The sequence below is a fragment of the Macaca nemestrina genome, chromosome 8 (assembly GCF_043159975.1).
Source record: "Macaca nemestrina isolate mMacNem1 chromosome 8, mMacNem.hap1, whole genome shotgun sequence".
NCBI classification, from domain to species: Eukaryota; Metazoa; Chordata; class Mammalia; order Primates; family Cercopithecidae; genus Macaca; species Macaca nemestrina.
The window spans coordinates 116,251,747-116,270,972 of NC_092132.1; the positions used below are offsets into that span (position 1 = coordinate 116,251,747).

The following is a 19,226-nucleotide window of genomic DNA, read 5'->3' on the forward strand; positions in this document are numbered from 1 at the left end:
AAAAAAAATATGAAGAAAGGCCGGGTGTTCATAGCTCATGCCTGTAATCCCAGCACTTTGGGAGGCTGAGGTGGGTAGATCAGTTGAGATCAAGAGTTTAAGAGCAGCCTGGATAACATGGTGAAAACCCATCTCTACCAAAAATACAAAAATTAGCCTGGCATGGTGGCATGTGCCTATAATCCCAGCCACTCGGGAGGCTGAGGCAGGAAGACTGCTTAAACCCACAAGGAGGAGGTTGCAGTGAGTTGAGATCACGCTACTGCACTCTGGCCTTAGGGACAGAGCGAAACTCTGTCTCAAAAAAAAAAAAAAAAAAAAAAACAGAAGATGGAAATTTTCCTGAAATTGAAGCTCCTCTTTCAGTAAGTAGCGCAATGAATTCAAAACCCTCAGTTAACATCATTGTGAAATTCACAATACTAGAGATCAAGAGAAAATCCTTTATAGGATTTTCAGGTATATAGAAGGACAGGGAATGAGAAGGGCATAAAATGTCTTAAATGGCAAGATTGGAAGCATGCAAACAGTGCCTCGATGCCTTCACAATCTGAAGGAAAATTCATTTCAACCTGCATCTTATCCCCAGCCAAACACAAATCAAGTAAAAGTATAACAGAGATACTTCTCTCTTTTTCTTTAAATTAAATTAAATTTTATTTTTAGAGACAGGGTCTTGCTATGTTGGCCAGGCTGGTCTCAAACCCCTGGTTGCAAATGATCCTCCCGTCTCGGCCTCCCAAAGTGCTGGGATTACAGGTGTAAGCCACCGCACCTGGCCATAGAGACATTTCAGAAATAATACAGTAAGACGTGTTCTGCCAAAATTATAGAAAGACTAGGGCTTCAGGGAACCCCACATTGACAGTTGTGTGGCAGGGCTGGAGCAGCCAAACCGTCACTCCAAATCTTGTCTTAATTCAGGAGAGAGGGAAAAACTGGGCAGATAAATCTAGAAGTCCGACTGTGTGCAAGACCTTCTGGAAGGTTTGGGAAAACCTAAATAAAAACTAAGCACATTTTTAAAACAAAGCATTTATTAACTCTGCTTTCTTTAAAAAAAAATTATAAATGGAAATGCTATTATTATAGATTACTTGGCTCAAGAATCATAATAATAAAAACAACAAATATTTACTTTTAATTTTAATTTAAATTTTTTTTTCTTTTTTTTTTTGAGACAGGGTCTTGCTCTGTCACTCAGGTGAAGTGCAGTGGTGCCATCACGGCTCACTGCAACCTTGGATCTCCGGGCTCAGGTGATCCTCCCACCTCAGCTTCCTGAGTAGCTGAGACTACAGGCATGTGTCACCACACCCAGCTAATTTTTGTATATATTTTTTTGTAGAGACAGGGTTTTACCATGTTGCCTAGGGTGGGCTGGAACTCCTGGGCTCAAGCAATCCACTGCACCCAGCCTGTTTTTGTTTTTTGTTTTCCTTAAAGACACAATCTTGCTATGTTGCCCAGGCTAGACTCAAACTTCTGGACTCAAGTGATCTTCCCGCCTTAGCCTCCTGAGGAGCTGTGATTACAGGTGTGTGCCACTGCACCTGGCTGGATTTTTTAAAACTTTGAAATGTAATTTTATTGGGACAATGAGGGGAGAGGAAGAGAGAAAATACAGAGGTAAAAAAAAAACCTCATTTACCAAAGAAGAGATTCAAGCTGGGCGCAGGGGCTCATGCCTGTAATCCCAGTGCTTTGGGAGGCCAAGGTGGGTGGATCACCCGAGGTCAGGAGTTCGAGACCAGCCTGGCCAACATGGCAAAACCCTGTCTTTACTAAAAATACAAAAATTAGCTGGGCGTGGTGGCATGCACCTGTAATCCCAGCTACTCGGGAGGCTGAGGCAGGAAAACTGCTTGAACCCGGGAGGCAGATGTTGCAGTGAGCTGAGATCGTGCCACTGCACTCTAGCCTGGGCAAGAGAGTGAGACTCTGTCTCAAAAAAAGAAAAAAAAAAAAACCCTACATTACATCTTACCTCCCATGAACTGTATTCAAGTATAGAGACTCCTGCAATCCAGGGACAAAAGTGTTAATCCTCACCCACATATTTGCCAGTCTTTGCTCAATCCTTTTTCCTGAAAGTATGTGTGCTGGTCTCATTTATTTACTCACTGAACCTCTACTTTGTACTAGCACCATGCGAGGTGCTAGGGATTTAAAAAAGTCAGATATAGTGAAAGCACTTAGATCTAAACCTTATCTAATTTAGTTGAGAAAGACCTGTAAACACGTGATTACAGCCAAGTGTATGAAGTCCACAGACAGGCCTTAAGTGGAGACCACTGAGGGACACAGATCTCAAGTCCTCCATCTTCTTGCTTCCAAGCAGCCTGACCCTAAACCCCTGGTCCAGAGAAACATCCATCTCACCCCAGTTCTGCAGTGCCCAAGGGGTGAGGGAGGTGAGCTGAGGCTGACCTTGATTGCCAACCCAGAGATGCAGAGCAGGGAAACTCAGAACCCTGCCTCCCAGCAGGGCAGGGAAAGAAGAGAGGAGCACCCCTACACCTCAAACCATTTGTGTAGCTGGGATCCAGCCCATCGCTTGCTGGGGGGTAGAGTTCAAGGTTCGGTCTTGAACTATCTGGGGACAATAACTGAGGCTCATTCTACCTGAAATCCTTTGGAAACCCAGCTCTGTCATTCCACTTGCTAGCTCTCGCGACTCTGGGCAAGTTATGACTTAAACTCTTTGTGCCTCAGTTTCTGCTTCTCCAGATTGGCGATGACAATGATGATGATGATGATGATAGTGCCAACTTCACAGGGTTACCATGTGGATTTGAACAGTGGCTGACACAATAGAAGCCCCACACAATTCTAGTTATTATCATGACCTGCAGGGTCCCGGTGACATATTTCACCATTTATTCAGTGCCATCTATACCAGCAACCAATTATCGGTTGGACAGGGACAAATCAAAGGACAGGTCAGCAACTCAGGAGAGAGACTTGGAAGGGACAGGGTGAGGGCATCCTCCCTCCTTTTTAGGCCCACGGAAACCAAGAACCATCATGAACTTCAGCATATTTGCTAGCCAGTATCCTTCGGGATTTTAAACTCCAGATGTGCACCAAATATAGGAATGATATTTTGTTTTCAAGGCATGCTTTGTGGTAACAGCAGTTTGCTTTCAATATATAAAGCAACGGAGGGGTTCAAGACCAGCATGGATAACAAATCACGATCTCATCTCTACAAAAGAAGTTAAAAATTAGCCAGGGGTAGGCCGGGTGCGGTGGCTCATGCCTGTAATCCCAGCACATTGGGAGGCCAAGGCAGGTGGATCACTTGAGGTCAGGAGTTTGAGACCAGCCTGACCAACATGATGAAACCCTGTCTCTATTAAAAATACAAAAATTAGGCCAGGCGCGGTGGCTCACGCCTGTAATCCCAGCACTTTGGGAGGCCGAGGCGGGCGGATCACAAGGTCAGGAGATCGAGACCACGGTGAAACCCCGTCTCTACTAAAAATACAAAAAATTAGCCGGGCGTGGTGGCGGGCGCCTGTAGTCCCAGCTACTCAGGAGGCTGAGGCAGGAGAATGGCGTAAACCCAGGAGGCTGAGCTTGCAGTGAGCCGAGATCACGCCACTGCACTCCAGCCTGGGCGACAGAGCGAGACTCCGTCTCAAAAAACAAAAAACAAACAAACAAACAAAATACAAAAATTAGCTGGGCGTGGTGGCGGACGCCTGTAATCCCAGTTACTTGGGAGGCTGAGGCAGGAGAATTGCTTGAATCCAGGCAGAGGTTGCAGTGAGCCAAAATTGCCCCATTGCACTCCAGCTTGGGTGACAGCAAGACTCCGTCTCAAACAAACACATAAAAAAATTAGCCAGGTGTAGTGGTGCATGTCTGCAGTCCCAGTTACTCAGGAGGCTGAGGCAGGAGGATGGCTTGAACCCAGAATTCAAGGTTGCAGGGAACTACAATGTTACCACGGTATGGTAGCCTGGGAGACAGGACAAGATCTGTCTCTAAAAATAAGTAAATAAATATTTTTTGTTAATTATCATTATTATTATTTTTTGAGATAAAGTCTCGCTCTGTTGCCCAGGCTGGAGAATAATATTGTAACCTTGACTTACTGCAACTTCTGCCTCCTGGGCTCAAGTGATCCTCTTGCCTCAGCTTCTCAAGTAGCTGGGACTACAGGCATGTACCACCCCGCCCAGCTAATTTTTTTTTTTTTCTTTTGAGACAGAGTCTCGCTCTGTCGCCCAGGCTGGAGTGCAGTGGCACGATCTCGGCTCACTGCAAGCTCCGCCTCCCGGGTTCACGCCATTATCCTGCTTCAGCCTCCCGAGTAGTTGGGACTACAGGCGCCCGCCACCTCGCCCGGCTAGTTTTTTTGTATTTTTAGTAGAGACGGGGTTTCGCTGTGTTAGCCAGGATGGTCTTGATCTCTTGACCTCGTGATTCACCTGCCTCAGCCTCCCAAAGTGCTAGGATTACAGGCGTGAGCCACCGCACCTGGCCTTTTTTTTTTTTCTTTTGTAGATAAGGTTTTGTCATATTGCCTTGGCTGGTCTTGAACTTGTGGGCTCAAGCAATCCCCCCACCTCGGCCTCCCAAAGTTCTGGGATTACAATAAATAAAGCCATAGAGACATTCCCTTAGGTTCTAGTTTCCTCATCTGTAAAACAAGGGCATTGTACTAGGCTCATTCAAACTATTTTGAAAGCACCAGGCATGTGCCATTTATTTTTAGGATCTCCTTGTTGGCAGGTACTTAATGTACAAATAGCATAGTGCTTGGAGGCAGATGTTCTGGCCTCAGACCTGGGCTTGCCACATACCAGTCCCTGAACTCCAACTTGTACTTTCATTTCTCAGTTATAAGAGGGAGGGAATAACAAAATCCACACCTCAGAAGAGTATCGTGAAGATTAAATAAAATAAAGAACATCAAGATTCTTTGCATGAGAATAAAGTGACATTCACATAATTGTTGTTAAAGAGAAAATCACTTGGGAGAACACACACAACCAAAGAAAGACGTCACGAGCCGGGAACAGGAAGCATATTTGGAGGCCAAGGAGCACTGGAGTGCTGCATGAATGAAGGCTTAGATTTTCAGGCGAGGTGCATACAGCAATCGTGGTTGCCATCCGTCATTCCCTCTGGTCTGTGCTCACAGCCTGTTATTCCCCCTTACAACTCCTCACGCAGGAGCCTCACCTTGCAGAAGAGGAAACTGCGGCCCAGAAACGCTGTCCCTACACAGCCGTCCAGAGGCCAACCTAATCCACCTTGACTCCGATCCCAAATGCCTCCTACTGCTTAAATTAGCAAGGCTGGATCATGCCTGCAATTACAGTGCTTTGGGAGGCCAAGGCATGAGGATTGCTTGAGGCCAGGAGCTTGAGATCAGACTGGGCAACACAGTGAGACCCCCGTCTCTACAAAAAAATTTAAAAAGTAGCCTGGCATGATGGCGTGCGCCTATGGTCCCAGCTACTCCAGAGGCTGAGGCAGGAGGATCGCTTTAGCCCAGGAGTTTGAGGCTGCAGTGAGCTAGGATCATGCTACTGTACTCCAGCCTGGGTGACAGAGTGAGACCCTGTCTCAACAAAATAAAATAAAATTAGTAAGGCAGACCAGGCTACTACCCCTTAGCTAACACTCTCAGCTGGAAAAATTAAGAGGTCTTAGACTTCTGGGTGCTAGTCAGAACAGGATGTTCCCTGCCTTGAGCGCTTCCCATAGCCCTCCAGTGCCCATACTCTGGCTGGACAGGACTTCTGTAAACTGAGCCGCGCATGGCCCTCACTTTCCCCTGGGGTTCCTTTGGCAGAAGCATTCTTCCCCTGGATGGGGGGACGTGAGGCTTAGTGAGAGTACGAGGATGGAATTCCTAGAACTGCTGTTCCCATTCCAGGGAGAGGGAGAGCATTTCACAACAGGGCCGGGATGGGGGAGGTTCAAATGTTTGTGCTCAGATCCAAGCCAACAGCCAGTGAGCAAAACACCCCGGACAATCTGAACTCCAGGTCTGAGCAGCAGCTCCCTGTCAACCTGGAGGTAAATATGCCGACACGCCAGAATCTCGGTCTTCCCTCCCTCCTCGTCACACAGTCCAGGGAGGAATCGCATGTATCTGGGTGGCTTTTCTGGCTGGATGGTCTATTTAACAAACAGGACAGAACTGCCAGGGGGGAAGTCTTGGTGAGAGATGCAGAGCACACTCAGTCCAAGACTTTTCTTTACCTCTGCCCCCCAACCACCCACCTCCACAAAGAGAACCAAGATCCCAACATTTCTCAGGGGCCAGGGGTCTTATGAAGCTGCTGGATACCAGATGGGGACGATCGGCAGCCTCTCCCTCTGAGGCTCTGGCATGGGAGGGAATAAGTCAGTTTCTTTGAAAATTGGCTTCAGGCTGGGTGCGGTGGTTCACACCTGTAATCCCAGCACTTTGGGAGGCCAAGGCAGGTGGATCACCTGAGGTCAGGAGTTCGAGACCAGCCTGGCCAACATAGTGAAACCCCATCTCTACTAAAAATACAAAAATTAGCCGGGTGTGGTGGTGTGCACCTGTGGTCCCAGCTACTCAGGAGGCTGAGGCAGGAGAATCGCTTGAACTTTGGAGGCGGAGGTTGCAGTGAACTGAGATCGTACCACTATACTTCAGCCTGGGCAACAGAGCGAGCCTCCGTCTCAAAAAACAAAAAGAGAAAAAAAGAAAAGAAAATTGACTTTGACAGAGACTTTCAAAACAAAATAGCTGAGCTAATTATTCTGATTGCTGGCCAAGCTCCTCCCCTTCCTTAACTCCTCCCAAACACTTCAAATGTACCCTATGGGTAAAGCTGCCTCTGAAATTCATTACCAATAGGGAATGCCCTTCTGAAATGCCTCCCATTAGAAACAGCAGTTCCTGCTGTCCCAGTTAGAAAGGGGATCGGCCCTGTTAAGAGCTGAATAGTTGAATAGCATCTCTCCCAAAAACTTTTGTGTGTGTGTGTGAGATGGGGTCTCACTCTGTCACCCAGACTGGAGTTTAGTGGCATGATTTTAGCTCACTGCAGCCTCTGCTTCCCCAGTTCCAGAGATTCTCCTGCCTCAGCCTCCTCCTGGTAGCTGAGATTACAGGTACCCGCCACCATGCCTGGGTAATTTTTTGTATTTTCAGTAGAGACAGAGTTTTGCCATCTTGGCCAGGCTGGTCTTGAACTCCTGACCTCAAGTGATCCACCTGCTTTGACCTCCCAAAGTGCTGGGATTACAGGCATGAGCCACCATGCTCGGCCTGCCCCCAAAACTCTTATGTTGAAGCCCAACCCCAGTACCTCGGAATGTAACTGTATTCGGAGATAAAGTCTTTAAAGGGATGATTAAATTAAAATGAGGCTGTTAGGGTGGAGCCCTAATCCAATCTGACTGGGGTCCTTATGAGAAGAGATTTGGATGCAGACAGAGGAAGGCCCATGTGCAGACCCAGGGAGAAGGTGGCCATCTGCAAGCCAAGGAGAAGGGCCTCAGAACCCAGCCCTGCTGGCACTTTGATCTTGGACTTCCAGCCTCCAGAACTGGGAGAGAATTCATTTTGTTTAAAGCACCCAATCTGTGCTATTTTGTTATGGCAGCCATAGTAAACTAATGCAGGCCCGCTCTACCCTTGTGTTCAGAAGGGCAGAAGAGAGAAATCTGTTTACACCACACACTCACACACACACTCCTTAAGGCAAGACACCTCCACATTGTCCACTTCCAAACCAAAGGGAGTACTGAGCCCGACTGCACCCTCTGCTATTCTCATTCCTGCCTGGTTTTGTACTGCTGGGCACAGACAAATGAGTCCATCCTATTGCAGGGAGTGCTGGGTCCGGCAGGGCAGGTGTGGGCTCCCCTGAAGAGTGTTGCCAAAGCCTGGCCTGCAGGATGCTTGGAGCGGGAAGAGGAGATGGCTTGGGTGGTGGCCTGCAATGAAGGCACAACACAAAGAGTAATATATTGCTTAGTGGTCTAGCATCATGGCCACCTATGTGGTTTGCTTTTTTTTTTTTTTTTTTTTTCTGGGACAGGGTCTTACTCTGTTACATAGGCTAGAGTGCAGTGGCATGATCACAGCTCACCGTAACCTCAAATTCCTGGGCTCCAGAGATCCTCCTACCTCAGCTTCCCGAGTAACTAGGACTCCAGGTGCACGCCACTACACCTGGCTAGTTTTTAAATTTTTTTGTAAAGACATGGTCTCACTATTTGCCCAAGCTGGTTTCGAACTCCTGGCCTCAAGCAATCCACCCGCCTTGGCTTCCCACAGTGCTGGGATTACAGGCATGAGTTACTGCACCCGATCTTGTGTGGTTTGCTTTGTGGAGGTGCTCATAAGGCTGTGAGAACAGGGTATGGGATCTATGAGTCAGTACCTTCAGGAAGGTGTCCTTTGTTCTTTAACCCTGATTCACAGGGTTGTGATTCCACTCGGCTTCTGTACCTGGTCCTGGCTCTGCTGGCCACACATCAGGATGGGCAGCACCTTCCCTCTAAGACCCATGCTTTGAGGTCTGGCCCTCATGGAGGATTATTCGAAAATGTGGCTCCTGCCACACCTCCCATTCCTGTTGCACATGTAGCTTCTCTCATTAAAAGGCATGTATTTCCTGCCAGGCGTCGTGGCTCACGCCTGTAATCCCAGTGCTTTGGGAAGCCAAGGTAGGCAGATTGCCTGAGGTTAGAAGTTCGAGACCAGCCTGGCCAACATGGCGAAACCCCATCTCTACTAAAAATACAAAAATTAGCCAGGAGTGGTGGCAGGCGCCTGTAATCCCCACTACTTGGGAGGCTGAGGCAAGAGAATCACTTCAACCCGGGAGGTGGAGGTTGCAGTGAGCTGAGATCGTGCCACTGCACTCTGGCCTGGGCGACAGAGCCAGATTCTGTCAAACAAACAAGCAAACAAAAAAGGCCAGGTGCAATGGCTCATGCCTGTAATCCCAGCACTTTGGGACGCCAAGGCAGGTGGATCACTTGAGCTCAGGAGTTCAAGACCAGCCTGGGCAACATGGTAAAACCCTGTCTCTACTGAAAATACAAAAATTAGCTGGGCATGGTGGTGCATGCTTGTAATCCCAGCTAATTAGGCAACAGAGGGAGACTCCATCTTAAAACAACAACAACAACAACAACAACAACAACAACAAAAGGCATTTTTTTCTCCTTTTCCTGAATCTGGACTGGCCCTGTGACTTGCTTTGACCAATAGAATACGTGGTAAGTGATGTTATGGGACTTCTGAGCCTAGGCCTTAAGTGGCCTTGGAAACTACCATGTAAATAAAACTCAAGCTAGACTACTGAGTGATCGGAATGTTGGGAGACCAAGAGGATAGAGAGAACTCCCAGGCTTCCAGCTGTCCCCAGCAATGCCCCAGATGTATGGGTAAGACCATCTTGGAGCTTCCACCCCAGGACAATCTAGCCATCAACTGTATGCAGCAATACGAATAAGCTCAGCAAGATCTGCAAATAATCCAACCAACCCAAAGGATAGAGAGCAATAACAAATCGCTGCTGCTTAGTTACTGTTTTGGGATGGCTTGTTATACACTGCACTCCAGCCTGGGCGACAGAGCAAGACTCAGTAGCTAACCGATACAACCATTTCCACCAAGTCTCCCTAGGCACTTAAGAAGCCCTGATCCTCTGGGCCTAGTATCTGAGCTCTCTTAATGAGCTTTCATGGGCATAACCATTAGATTACAAGGCGCCCTTTGCTGCCCATGCCCAAATGCCAGTGGGCAGCAGTTACCTACTCTTGCCTTGTCAGCAATGCTGGATGCAAACAGGTAAATAAAGAGCATCAGTCCCAGTGTCTGAGACCCTGACCCCAATATTGACTTGTTCAGTATAAGAAAAAGTCACCAGGTGCAGTGGCTCACATCTGTAATCCCAATGCTTTGGGAGGTTGAGGCAGGAGGAGTGCTTGAGGCCACGAGTTCAAGACCAGCCTGGGCAACATAGACAGACCTCATCTCTACAAAAAATAAAAATTAGCCAGGTGTGGTAGCGTGTGCCTGTGGTCCCAGCTACTCGGGAAGCTGAGGCAGGAAGACTGCTTGAGTCGAGGAGCTCAAAGTTAGTGAGCAGTGATCGCGCCACTGCACTTCAGCCCATAGGCACTCCAGTCTGGGCCACAGAGGTGAGGCCCTATCTGTAAAAAGTTTTTTTTTTTTTTTTTTTAAAAGAAGAGGTCACATCCACTCCCTGTTCAGTAATACTGGGAAAAGTAATATCATCAATACTGTTTAATACAAATGTTCCTCGACTTAAAATGAAGTATGTCCCAATAAATCCACCATACATAGAAAATATCATAAGTCAAAAATGCATTTAGGGCCAGGAGCGGTAGCTCACGCCTATAATTCCAGCACTTTGGGAGGCCGAGGCGGGTAGATCACTTGAGGTCAGGAGTTCGAGACCAGCCTGACCAACATGATGAAACCCCATCTCTACTAAAAAATACAAAAAACTAGCCGGGCGAGGTGGCGGGCGCCTGTAGTCCCAGCTACTCGGGAGGCTGAGGCAGGAGAATGGCATAAACCTGGGAGACAGAGGTTGCAGTGAGCAGAGATTGCACCACTGCACTCCAGCCTGGGTGACAGAGTGACACTCTGTCTCAAAAAAAAAAAAAAAAAAAAAAAGCATTTAGTACACGTAACCAACTGAACATTATAGCTTAGCCTTCCCTACCTTAAATGTGCTCAGAACACTTATATTAGCCTACAGTTGGACAAAATATCTGGCAACACAGCACACTATAGACTCTATAGCGGGCTGTCCAATGTTCTGGCTTCCCTGGGCCACATTGGAAGAAGAATTGTCTTGGACAACACATAAAATACACTAACACTGGCTGGGCGCGGTGGCTCACGCCTGTAATCCCAGTACTTTGGGAGGACGAGGCGGGCAGATCACCTGAGGCCGGGAGTTCGAGACCAGCCTAACCAACATGGAGAAACACCGTCTCTACTAAAAATACAAAATTAGCTGGGCGTGGTTGCGCATGCCTGTAATCCCAGCTACTTGGGAGGCTGAGGCAGAAGAATCACTTGAACCCAGGAGGCGGAGGTGCAGTGAGCCGAGATTGCGCCATTGCACTCCAGCTGAGCTTTTAAAAAAAAAAAAAAAAAGAAATTTCATAATGTTTTAAGGAAGTTTACGGACTTGTACTGGGCCTCATTCAAAGCTGTCCAGGGTGCATGTTGCCCAAGGGCCTCGGGTTAGACAAGCTTGTGACTGGCCATTTGTCCTCATGTTTGTGGGGCTAAATGGGAGCTGCAGCTCACTGATCCGGCTGAGCGTCTTGAGAGTATGTACCTCATATTGCTGGCCCAGAAACAGATCAAAATTCGCAACTCAATGTACAATTTCTAGGCTGGGCATGGTGGCACACACCTGTAGTCCCAGCTACTTGGGAGGCTGGGGTGGGAGGATTGCTTGAGCCTGAGAGACGGAGATTGCAGTGAGCCGAAATCATGCCTGTGCACTCCAACATGGGTAATAGAACAAGACTCTCTCTTAAAAACAATTTTAAAAAGTACAATTCCTACTGAACACATATCACTTTCACACCATCGTAAGGTCAAAAATTATAGTCGCACCATCATAATCGGGGATCATCTGTATGAGGGTAAGTAGGAGGGTTCAGAGAAAGTTATTCTCTGGCCGGTCCAGTGGTTCATGCATGTAATCCCAGTGTTTTGGGAGGCTGAGGCGGTGGATCTCTTGAGCCCAGGAGTTCCAGACTAGCCTGGGCAACATGACAAAACTCTGTCTCTACTACATATTTAAAGATTAGCCAGGCTTGGTGGCGTGTGCCTGTAGTCCCAGCTACTGGGGAGGCTGAGGCAAAAGGATCACCTGAGCTCAGGGGGTCGAGGCTGCAGTGAGCCATGATCATGCCACTGTACTCCAACCTGCAACAGTGTAAGACTTTATCTCATAAAACAAACAAACAAACAAAAAACAGACAACAACAACATCAAAACAGAGAAAGTTTCTGCCCCTGGGACATTCTGAGATAAACACTTAGACCCTGCAACTGAAAGGACAGAAAAGGAAATTTAAACATCATCATTAAGCCAGCGGAGACCGAGGCCTGATGGTAAGAAAACTAGGTTATCCTGACCAGGCGCGGAGGCTCACGCCTGGAATCCCAGCACTCTGGGAGGTCGAGGCGGGCGGATCACAAGGTCAGGAGATCGAGACCAGCCTGGCCAACATGGTGAAATCCCGTCTCCACTAAAAATACAAAAATTAGCTGGGCGTGGTGGCGTGTGCTTGTAATTCCAGCTACTCAGGAAGTGAGGCAGGAGAATCACTTGAACCAGGGAGTTGATTGCAGTGAGCTGAGATCACGCCACTACACTCCAGCCTGGGCAACAGAGCAAGACTCCGTCTAAAAATAAATAAATAAATAAAATAAGAGAATTAGGTTATCCTGAGGGGAACACTTTCATTCCAGCATTCTTTTCAACTCTTCACCTTCCGGACATTAGACCTGGCATTAGGTCATGTGAATACAAAGATGAGTAAGACTGCTCTGAAAAAATTTCCTGGCTAACCTAGGGAACAAACACGTAAACAAATAAGTGTGATTCATTCACTATGAATCATAGTGGAGAGAGACCCCAGGCATGGGTCTAAGTCAGACAAGAAAGAAACAGGTTTTTCATGGGTTTGTTGGCACAGGCAAGAATGTATGTGCAAACTGAACATTTTTTCTTCAAAAACTCACCTTGGAAAGCAATATTCCTTTTTTTTTCAATATTGCTGTGCCTTCCCAGGCCAGGCACAGTGGAGCATGCCTCTATCCCAGAACTTTGGGAGGCCAAGGCAGGTGGATTACTTGAGTTCAGGAGTTTGAGATCAGCCTGGGCAACATGGCGAAATCCTAGCTCTACCAAAAAATACAAAAATTAGCCGGGCATGGTGGTGCACGCCTGTAGTCCCAGCTACTTGGCAGGCTGAGATGGGAGGATCGCTTGAGTGCAGGAAGGTGAGGCTGCAACTGCACTCCAGCCTGGGTGACAAAGTGAGACCCTGTCTCAAATTAAAAAAAAAAAAAAGAAAGAAACAATATTGCTGTGCCTTCCTAATGCATCTTCCAGAACATCAAAATAAAGGTCTATATGAGAAAACTCCTCGCTACTTTATGTCAATGGATAAATACAGTACTGCTCTACTGACCCTTTTTCCTCAGATTTGGCAATGAAGGACTTTTTTGCTTTTTTAGGAAGAAAAAAAAAATCAAACTCTCTCTCTCTTGTTTTTTTTTTTTTGAGACAGAGTTTCACTCTTGTCACCCAGAATCATTCGAGTGAGTCTCATGCCTTAGCCTCCTGAATAGCTGGGATTACAGGCACCCACGCCAGGGCCGGCTAATTTTTTTTTGTTGTTTTTTTTAGTAGAGATGGGGTTTCACCATGTTGGCCAAGCTGGTCTTGAACTTCTGACCTCAGGAGATCTGCTCGGCGTCCCAAAGTGTTGGGATTACAGGTGTGAGCCATCACACCTGGCCTCTCCTTTCAAATAATAAAAAAACTAGAGGGTCAGACTCAGAAACAAAGCATGACCCTGTCTCTACAAAAATAAATAGCTTGGTGTGTGGTCCCAGCTACTCGGGAGGCCGAGGCAGGAGAATTGCTTGAACCCAGGAGGTGGAAGCTGCAGTGAGCCGAGATAGTGCCACTGCACTCCAGCCTGGTGACAGAATGAGACTCTGCCTCAAAAATAAAATAAAATAATCTCAGCACTTTGGGAGGCCGAGGCGGGTGGATCACGAGGTCAGGAGTTCGAGACCAGCCTGGCCAACGTGGTGAAACCCCGGTTCTACTAAAAATGCAAAAAATTAGCCAGGTGTGGTAGCACACCTGTAAACCCAGATAGTTGGGAGGCTGAGGCAGGAGAATTGCTTGAACCCAGGAAGCGGAGGTTGCAGTGAGCCAAGATCGCATCATTGCACTCCAGCCTGGGCGACAGAGCAAGACTCCATCTCAAGGAACAAACAAATAATAAATAAATAAATAAAAAATTAGCTGGGCATGGTGGCATGTGCCTGTCATCCCAGCTACCAGGGAGACTGAGGCAGGAGAATCAGCCTGAACCTGGCAGGCACAGGTTGCAGTGAGCTGAGATCACGCCACTGCACTCTAGCCTGGATGACAGAATGAGACTGCCTCAAAAATAAAATTAAAATTAAAAAAAATAATAATAATAAGGCTGAGTGTGGTGGCTCATGCCTATAATTCTAGCACTTTGGGAGGCCGAGGCGGGTGGATCACCTGAGGTCAGGAGTTTGAGACCAGCCTGACTAACAAGATGAAACCCTGTCTCTAATAAAAATACAAAAATTAGCCATGTGTGGTGGCAAATGCCTGTAATCCCAGCTACTTGGGAGGCTGAGGCAGGAGAATCGCTTGAACCCAGGAGGCGCAGGTTGCAGTGAGCCAAGATCGCACCACTGCAACCTACGCTCCAGCCTGGGTAACAAGAGCGAACCTCTATTTCAAAATAATAATAATAATAACAACAACAACAATAAAAAGGAGTCTGGGGATTGGAAGGAGTCCGGGGTGCTCTACATCAGGAACCCCCCCCCCCCACCAAATCTTTAATAAGGGACACAGTGTGGAATGCTTCCAACACTTTAAAAATTTTATTTATTTAATTTATACCTACAGTCTCATTATGTTGCTCAGGCTGGTCTTGAACTCCTGGCCTTGAGTAATTTTCCTGCTTCAGCCTTCCTAGTAGCTGGGATTACAGGTGCGAGCCACTGCACCTGGCTCCTTCAAACACTTTAAAAGGAAGCTCAGGTAAATGTGAGAAGAGGGTCCATTGTTTCTCCCTCACTGCATTAATGTCCAAGCTCTTTTAACCCATCCTTAATAATAACTTCTTCCCTCTATGTGACTAAGGCCTCAGGACATGGGCCGTGCTCTGGCTTCGGTGCCCAGCCTACGTCCCCCCTCTTCCCAGCACCGCCTCTTTCATGTCCAAAGACTTGGGAGCTGCTCCAAGGTAAGCTTCCCAGGCACAGACCTTGTTTGCTTAACCAAACAGGGTGCCATTAACACCTGCAGCCCTACCTGCTCACCTCGGATTCACCTTATCCAGGTACGGGTCTTTGGCATAACTGCCACCCAAGCCTGTATGTAGGCTTCAGAGTCAAACATGCAACACGGAGCTGGGAATGTGGAGATCGATAAGGGAAAGTTTCTTTCTGATCCACTCAAAGGTTCTGCTGGCTAATGGGTTGTTTATGGTGTTGCTGGATATTTCTAAGACTCCAAAGACTCAAATATTCATACATGACACTCCCTTCAGCAAAATTCTCTTAAGTACTCCGGACAGCTAACCTCAGCAGAGCCTCAGTGTACAAATGGTTAATGACCATGGAAAGCAAACTGGAGGCCGGGTGAGGTGACTCATGCCTATACTCCCAGCAGTTTGGGAGGCTGAGGTGGGAGGATTGCTTGAACCCAGGAGTCTGAGGCCAGCCTGGGCAATACAGAGAGACCCTGCCTCTACAAAAAAATCAAAAACTTAGCAGGGTATGGGAGCATGTGCCTATAGTCCCAGCTACTTGCAAGGCTGAGGCAGGAGGATCACTTCAGCCCAGGAGTTTGAGACTGCAGTGAGCTATGTTCATGTTACTGTACTCCAGCCTGGGTGACACAGTGAGACCCTGTCTCAGGAAAAAAAAAAAAAAAAAAAAAAAAGGAAAGCAAACTGCAGTCACAGGAACGGAGATAGCGCAACCCAACTCTGCTTCTTTCCCTCCAGGGACAATCACTTGATGGCCATTCCCAGCAGGAGTGACTGGTGGGCACTTACTCCAGTGGTTTTTCCTGAGAAGCTGACAGTCCCTATAAGTAAGCAGGTGCAGACAGCCATACAGACACTCTATCAAAAGCCTGACTCTCCACACCATGATTTAGAGACAGATGCTGAGCCCAACCTCAAGGTTTACCTGGATGGAGTCATCATTTTTTTTTTTTTTTCGCCAGACTCCAGAGATCTGAAAGGTGAGGGAAGTTACGTTCCACTAATTCCTGAGTACTCAGAGTGTGGTATATGCACCAATCACTGAGAGCTAGTTAGAAATGATGAATCTAGGCTGGGCATGGTGACTCATGCCTGTAATCCCAGCACTCTGGAAGGCTGAGGCAGGCAGATCACTTGAGGTCAGGAGTTTGAGACCAGCCTGGCCAACATGGTGAAACCCCCGTCTCTGCCAAAAAATACAAAAATTAGCTGGGCATGGGTGGCGTGTGCCTGTTGTCCCAGCTATTGGGGAGGCTGAGGTGGGAGGATCGCTTGACCCCGGGAGGTAGAGGTTGCTGTGAGCTGAGATCATGCCATTGCACTCCAGCCTAGGGGACAGAGTGAGACCCTTCTCAAAAAAAAAAAAAAAAAAGAAAGAAAGAAAAAAGAAAGAAATGCTGAATCTAGTCCCCACCCCCCACCTACAGAATCAGAATATGCACTTAAATGAAGCCCCCAGTTATCCTCAAGCACCTGGAAGGTTGAGACGCAGTATTCTGCTCTGGAGCAAAAGGGTCCTGCGATGTGACCATTTCAGCTTCTCTGCCCTAGCAGAGGTGGGCTGAGGTGGGCTTTGGAGGAAGAGTTCACACCTTGGCTAATCGAGGCCGACCAGGCTTGCTTGACTTTAGTGGAAGTAAGCCGGGTTTCCCTGGCTTAGGGACTGTGAGCTGTACCTGGATGACCCAAAGAGTGAGCTGGCTTTAGGCTCCTGGCACTGCTAGCTTCTTCCAGTGATCCCAGAAACATGCTATGCCCTGATGCAGAAGCCCCTTCCCCACTCCCCCTACTGTTAAAGACCTTCAAAAGGAGGGGGATTTGCTGTGGTCTGTCAGCCCCCTGCCTACTCCCCACTTCCCAACCCAAAGTGAAAAGTGGATTCAAAGTTCATATATTTTATGTTTATTATTTATTTTAGAGACAGGGTCTCGCTCTGTCACCCAGGCTGGAATGCAGTGGTCAATCATAGCTCACTACAGCCTCCGACTCCTGGGCTCAAGCGACCCTCTGGCCGCAGCCTCTGTAATAGCTAGGACATCTTTTTTTTTTTTTTTTGTAGACATGGAGTCTCACTATGTTGCCCAGGCTGGTCTTGAACTCCTGGCCTCAAGCAATTCTCCTGCCTCGACTCCCCAAAATGCTGAGATTACAGGTGTGAACCTTGGTACCCGTGCCAGAAGTGCCTATAAACAGTATCTGTGGCTTCCAATTTGACCCAACAATCCAGCAATAAAAGGCGCAAAAAAGGGCTACCTGTGCCTTCAGGCCAGCCTCAGGGCCCACCCTGAACAAATCCAGCAGACACTTACACCCTCAGATGAAAGAAGTCCAAAATTGTCAGGAATTGTCCTGGTAGACCATTGTGACAGGGACAAAGGAGAACAGCATGAACTACAAAAGACCCAGCAAGGGAAAGAGGATGAGTCGGGAGTGGCAATAAGAGCCCCTGCGAGCTTTTCCTTGGCTCATTTCTAATAGAAAACGAAGCATTCCTCCCTTCTCTGCCTGGTTGCTATTTCTTGTCCAATCTGGGAAAACGGTGTGACAATGGGCAATAGACACGTGTTCAAGCTCTGGGGCCTCAATGCCCGGCTCTGTAGAATAAGGCGGCAGGGCTGGACAAGATCCCTAACCGTTCTAACAGCGTATGTTTTGGATCAAATAGCTGAGGACCTCGGATCCGGCCGTACATGCTGCTGGTAGGACAGCTGCCTGAGAAAATAAGCATGTGGCCCCTGCCCGCCACGGAGTGAAGCGCCAGGATCTGTCGCGTTTTCGAGTAGTTTGGAAAGCAGCGTGGAGGAGATTGAAGGGAGAGAAGTCAAAGGGGTGGGGGCAGTACGAGGATGGGAGGGGAGTGGAGAGCCACGAGGATTTGTTTCATCATGCAAACAGGCGCGTAGGTTTCATCAGCGTCTGTGCGCTGGGGTTGCGGGGCTGGGAGGGAATGCCAGGCTCCTGAGGGCAGCCTGAGGCTGCCCCTCCACCCCCGCACCCGTGCCAGCTCAGCTTCCTCTTCCTCATCCTCTCCCAGGGAGGTCACACGGTGCCTCCTCCTCTCCCCGGACAGAAGAACGTGTTTTTCTGCACAGCCCTGCCCGTGGCGCCAGGGCCCCCCGCGGAGATCCCACTCGCGAAAAATGGGGAACGTGCCACAGGTGCCCGGGAGGCTCTGCTGGAGCAGGCGAGCACCCCCACATCCAAACCTCCGTCAGAGCGCGCGTGTCCAACGCAAAACTAGGGGTGCTTCGGAAAAAGGGCCCTGCAGGAATCATTTATCCCAACAGATAATACCCATCCCATAAAAACACCAGGCCAGGCCTCTCCTGGATCGTGGGCCACCCTGACTCCGCCCTATCCTGCCTCGGGAGCGCCCCCAACACCCACAAGGGGCAGCACAGCTCGGCATGTGGCAGTCCTGGAAGCGTGCGTGTTTGTTAGGTGTCAGCTGTCTGACACCTAACAGAAAGAGGAAACGAACGGGACAGTTTGCAACCTGGGTCTGGACGACGCACTCAAGAGGGCAGACGGGCGGCCACTTCCATGACCCTCGCTATCTCCCCGATGCCCCTTCTCCGTTCTTTCCAGTCACAGCGCCCTTGAGCCTGGACACCCGGTCCAATCCGCGATTCCCGATCCTCCCGCCCGCCCAGGAGCCGGCCAGCTGCGTCCCCAAGCCCGCGCCTACCTCCCGGGGTGGTGCTGAAGAGTGTGCCGCCGGGGGTCGTGCTGTAGTCCCCGGGCGGGAGCTGCACGCCGTCGCCGAGCACCACCCGGCGAGTGGCGGGGATGGCCCGACTTGGGGTCTGGCTGCAGCTGCTGCCCCCGGACATGGTCTCCTGTGCGCTGCACCAGCGAACCTCTCGCTGCCCTCCCGCGCCTCCAGCCTCGCTCCGCCTAGCCGGGTCCCGCTCAGCCTCGCCCCGTCCCGCCCCGCCCCAGGACGCCCCTTCCGCCTCTCCCGCCCACGCCCCTGGGATTTGTAGTCCGCGCCGCAGCCCCACCCAGCTCCAGGACGTTGCTTCCACGTGGGATCCCCCGCAGCCCCCCGACCCACTCAAGCCTGCTCACGGGCTCTTCCGCACGGGCGCCGGCGCCGCCCCGCAGCGACTGCCCCTCTGTCCTGTGTCCCTCCCCGCCACGTTGGCAGGGATGGGG

At 49.1% G+C, this 19,226-nt stretch overlaps 1 protein-coding gene across 1 annotated transcript in view; it reads right to left on the reverse strand.

The window, feature by feature from the left end:
* Window positions 1-18,974, reverse strand: part of LOC105476575 (eukaryotic translation initiation factor 4E binding protein 1) — a 29,842-nt gene extending 10,868 nt beyond the window's left edge. Inside the window, exon 1 of the mRNA XM_011732662.3 lies at window positions 18,757-18,974. Within this exon, the coding sequence (XP_011730964.1) occupies window positions 18,757-18,901 (145 nt within the window). The 5' untranslated portion in view covers window positions 18,902-18,974. The remainder of the gene's footprint in view (window positions 1-18,756) is intronic.
* Window positions 18,975-19,226: the final 252 nt, after the last annotated feature.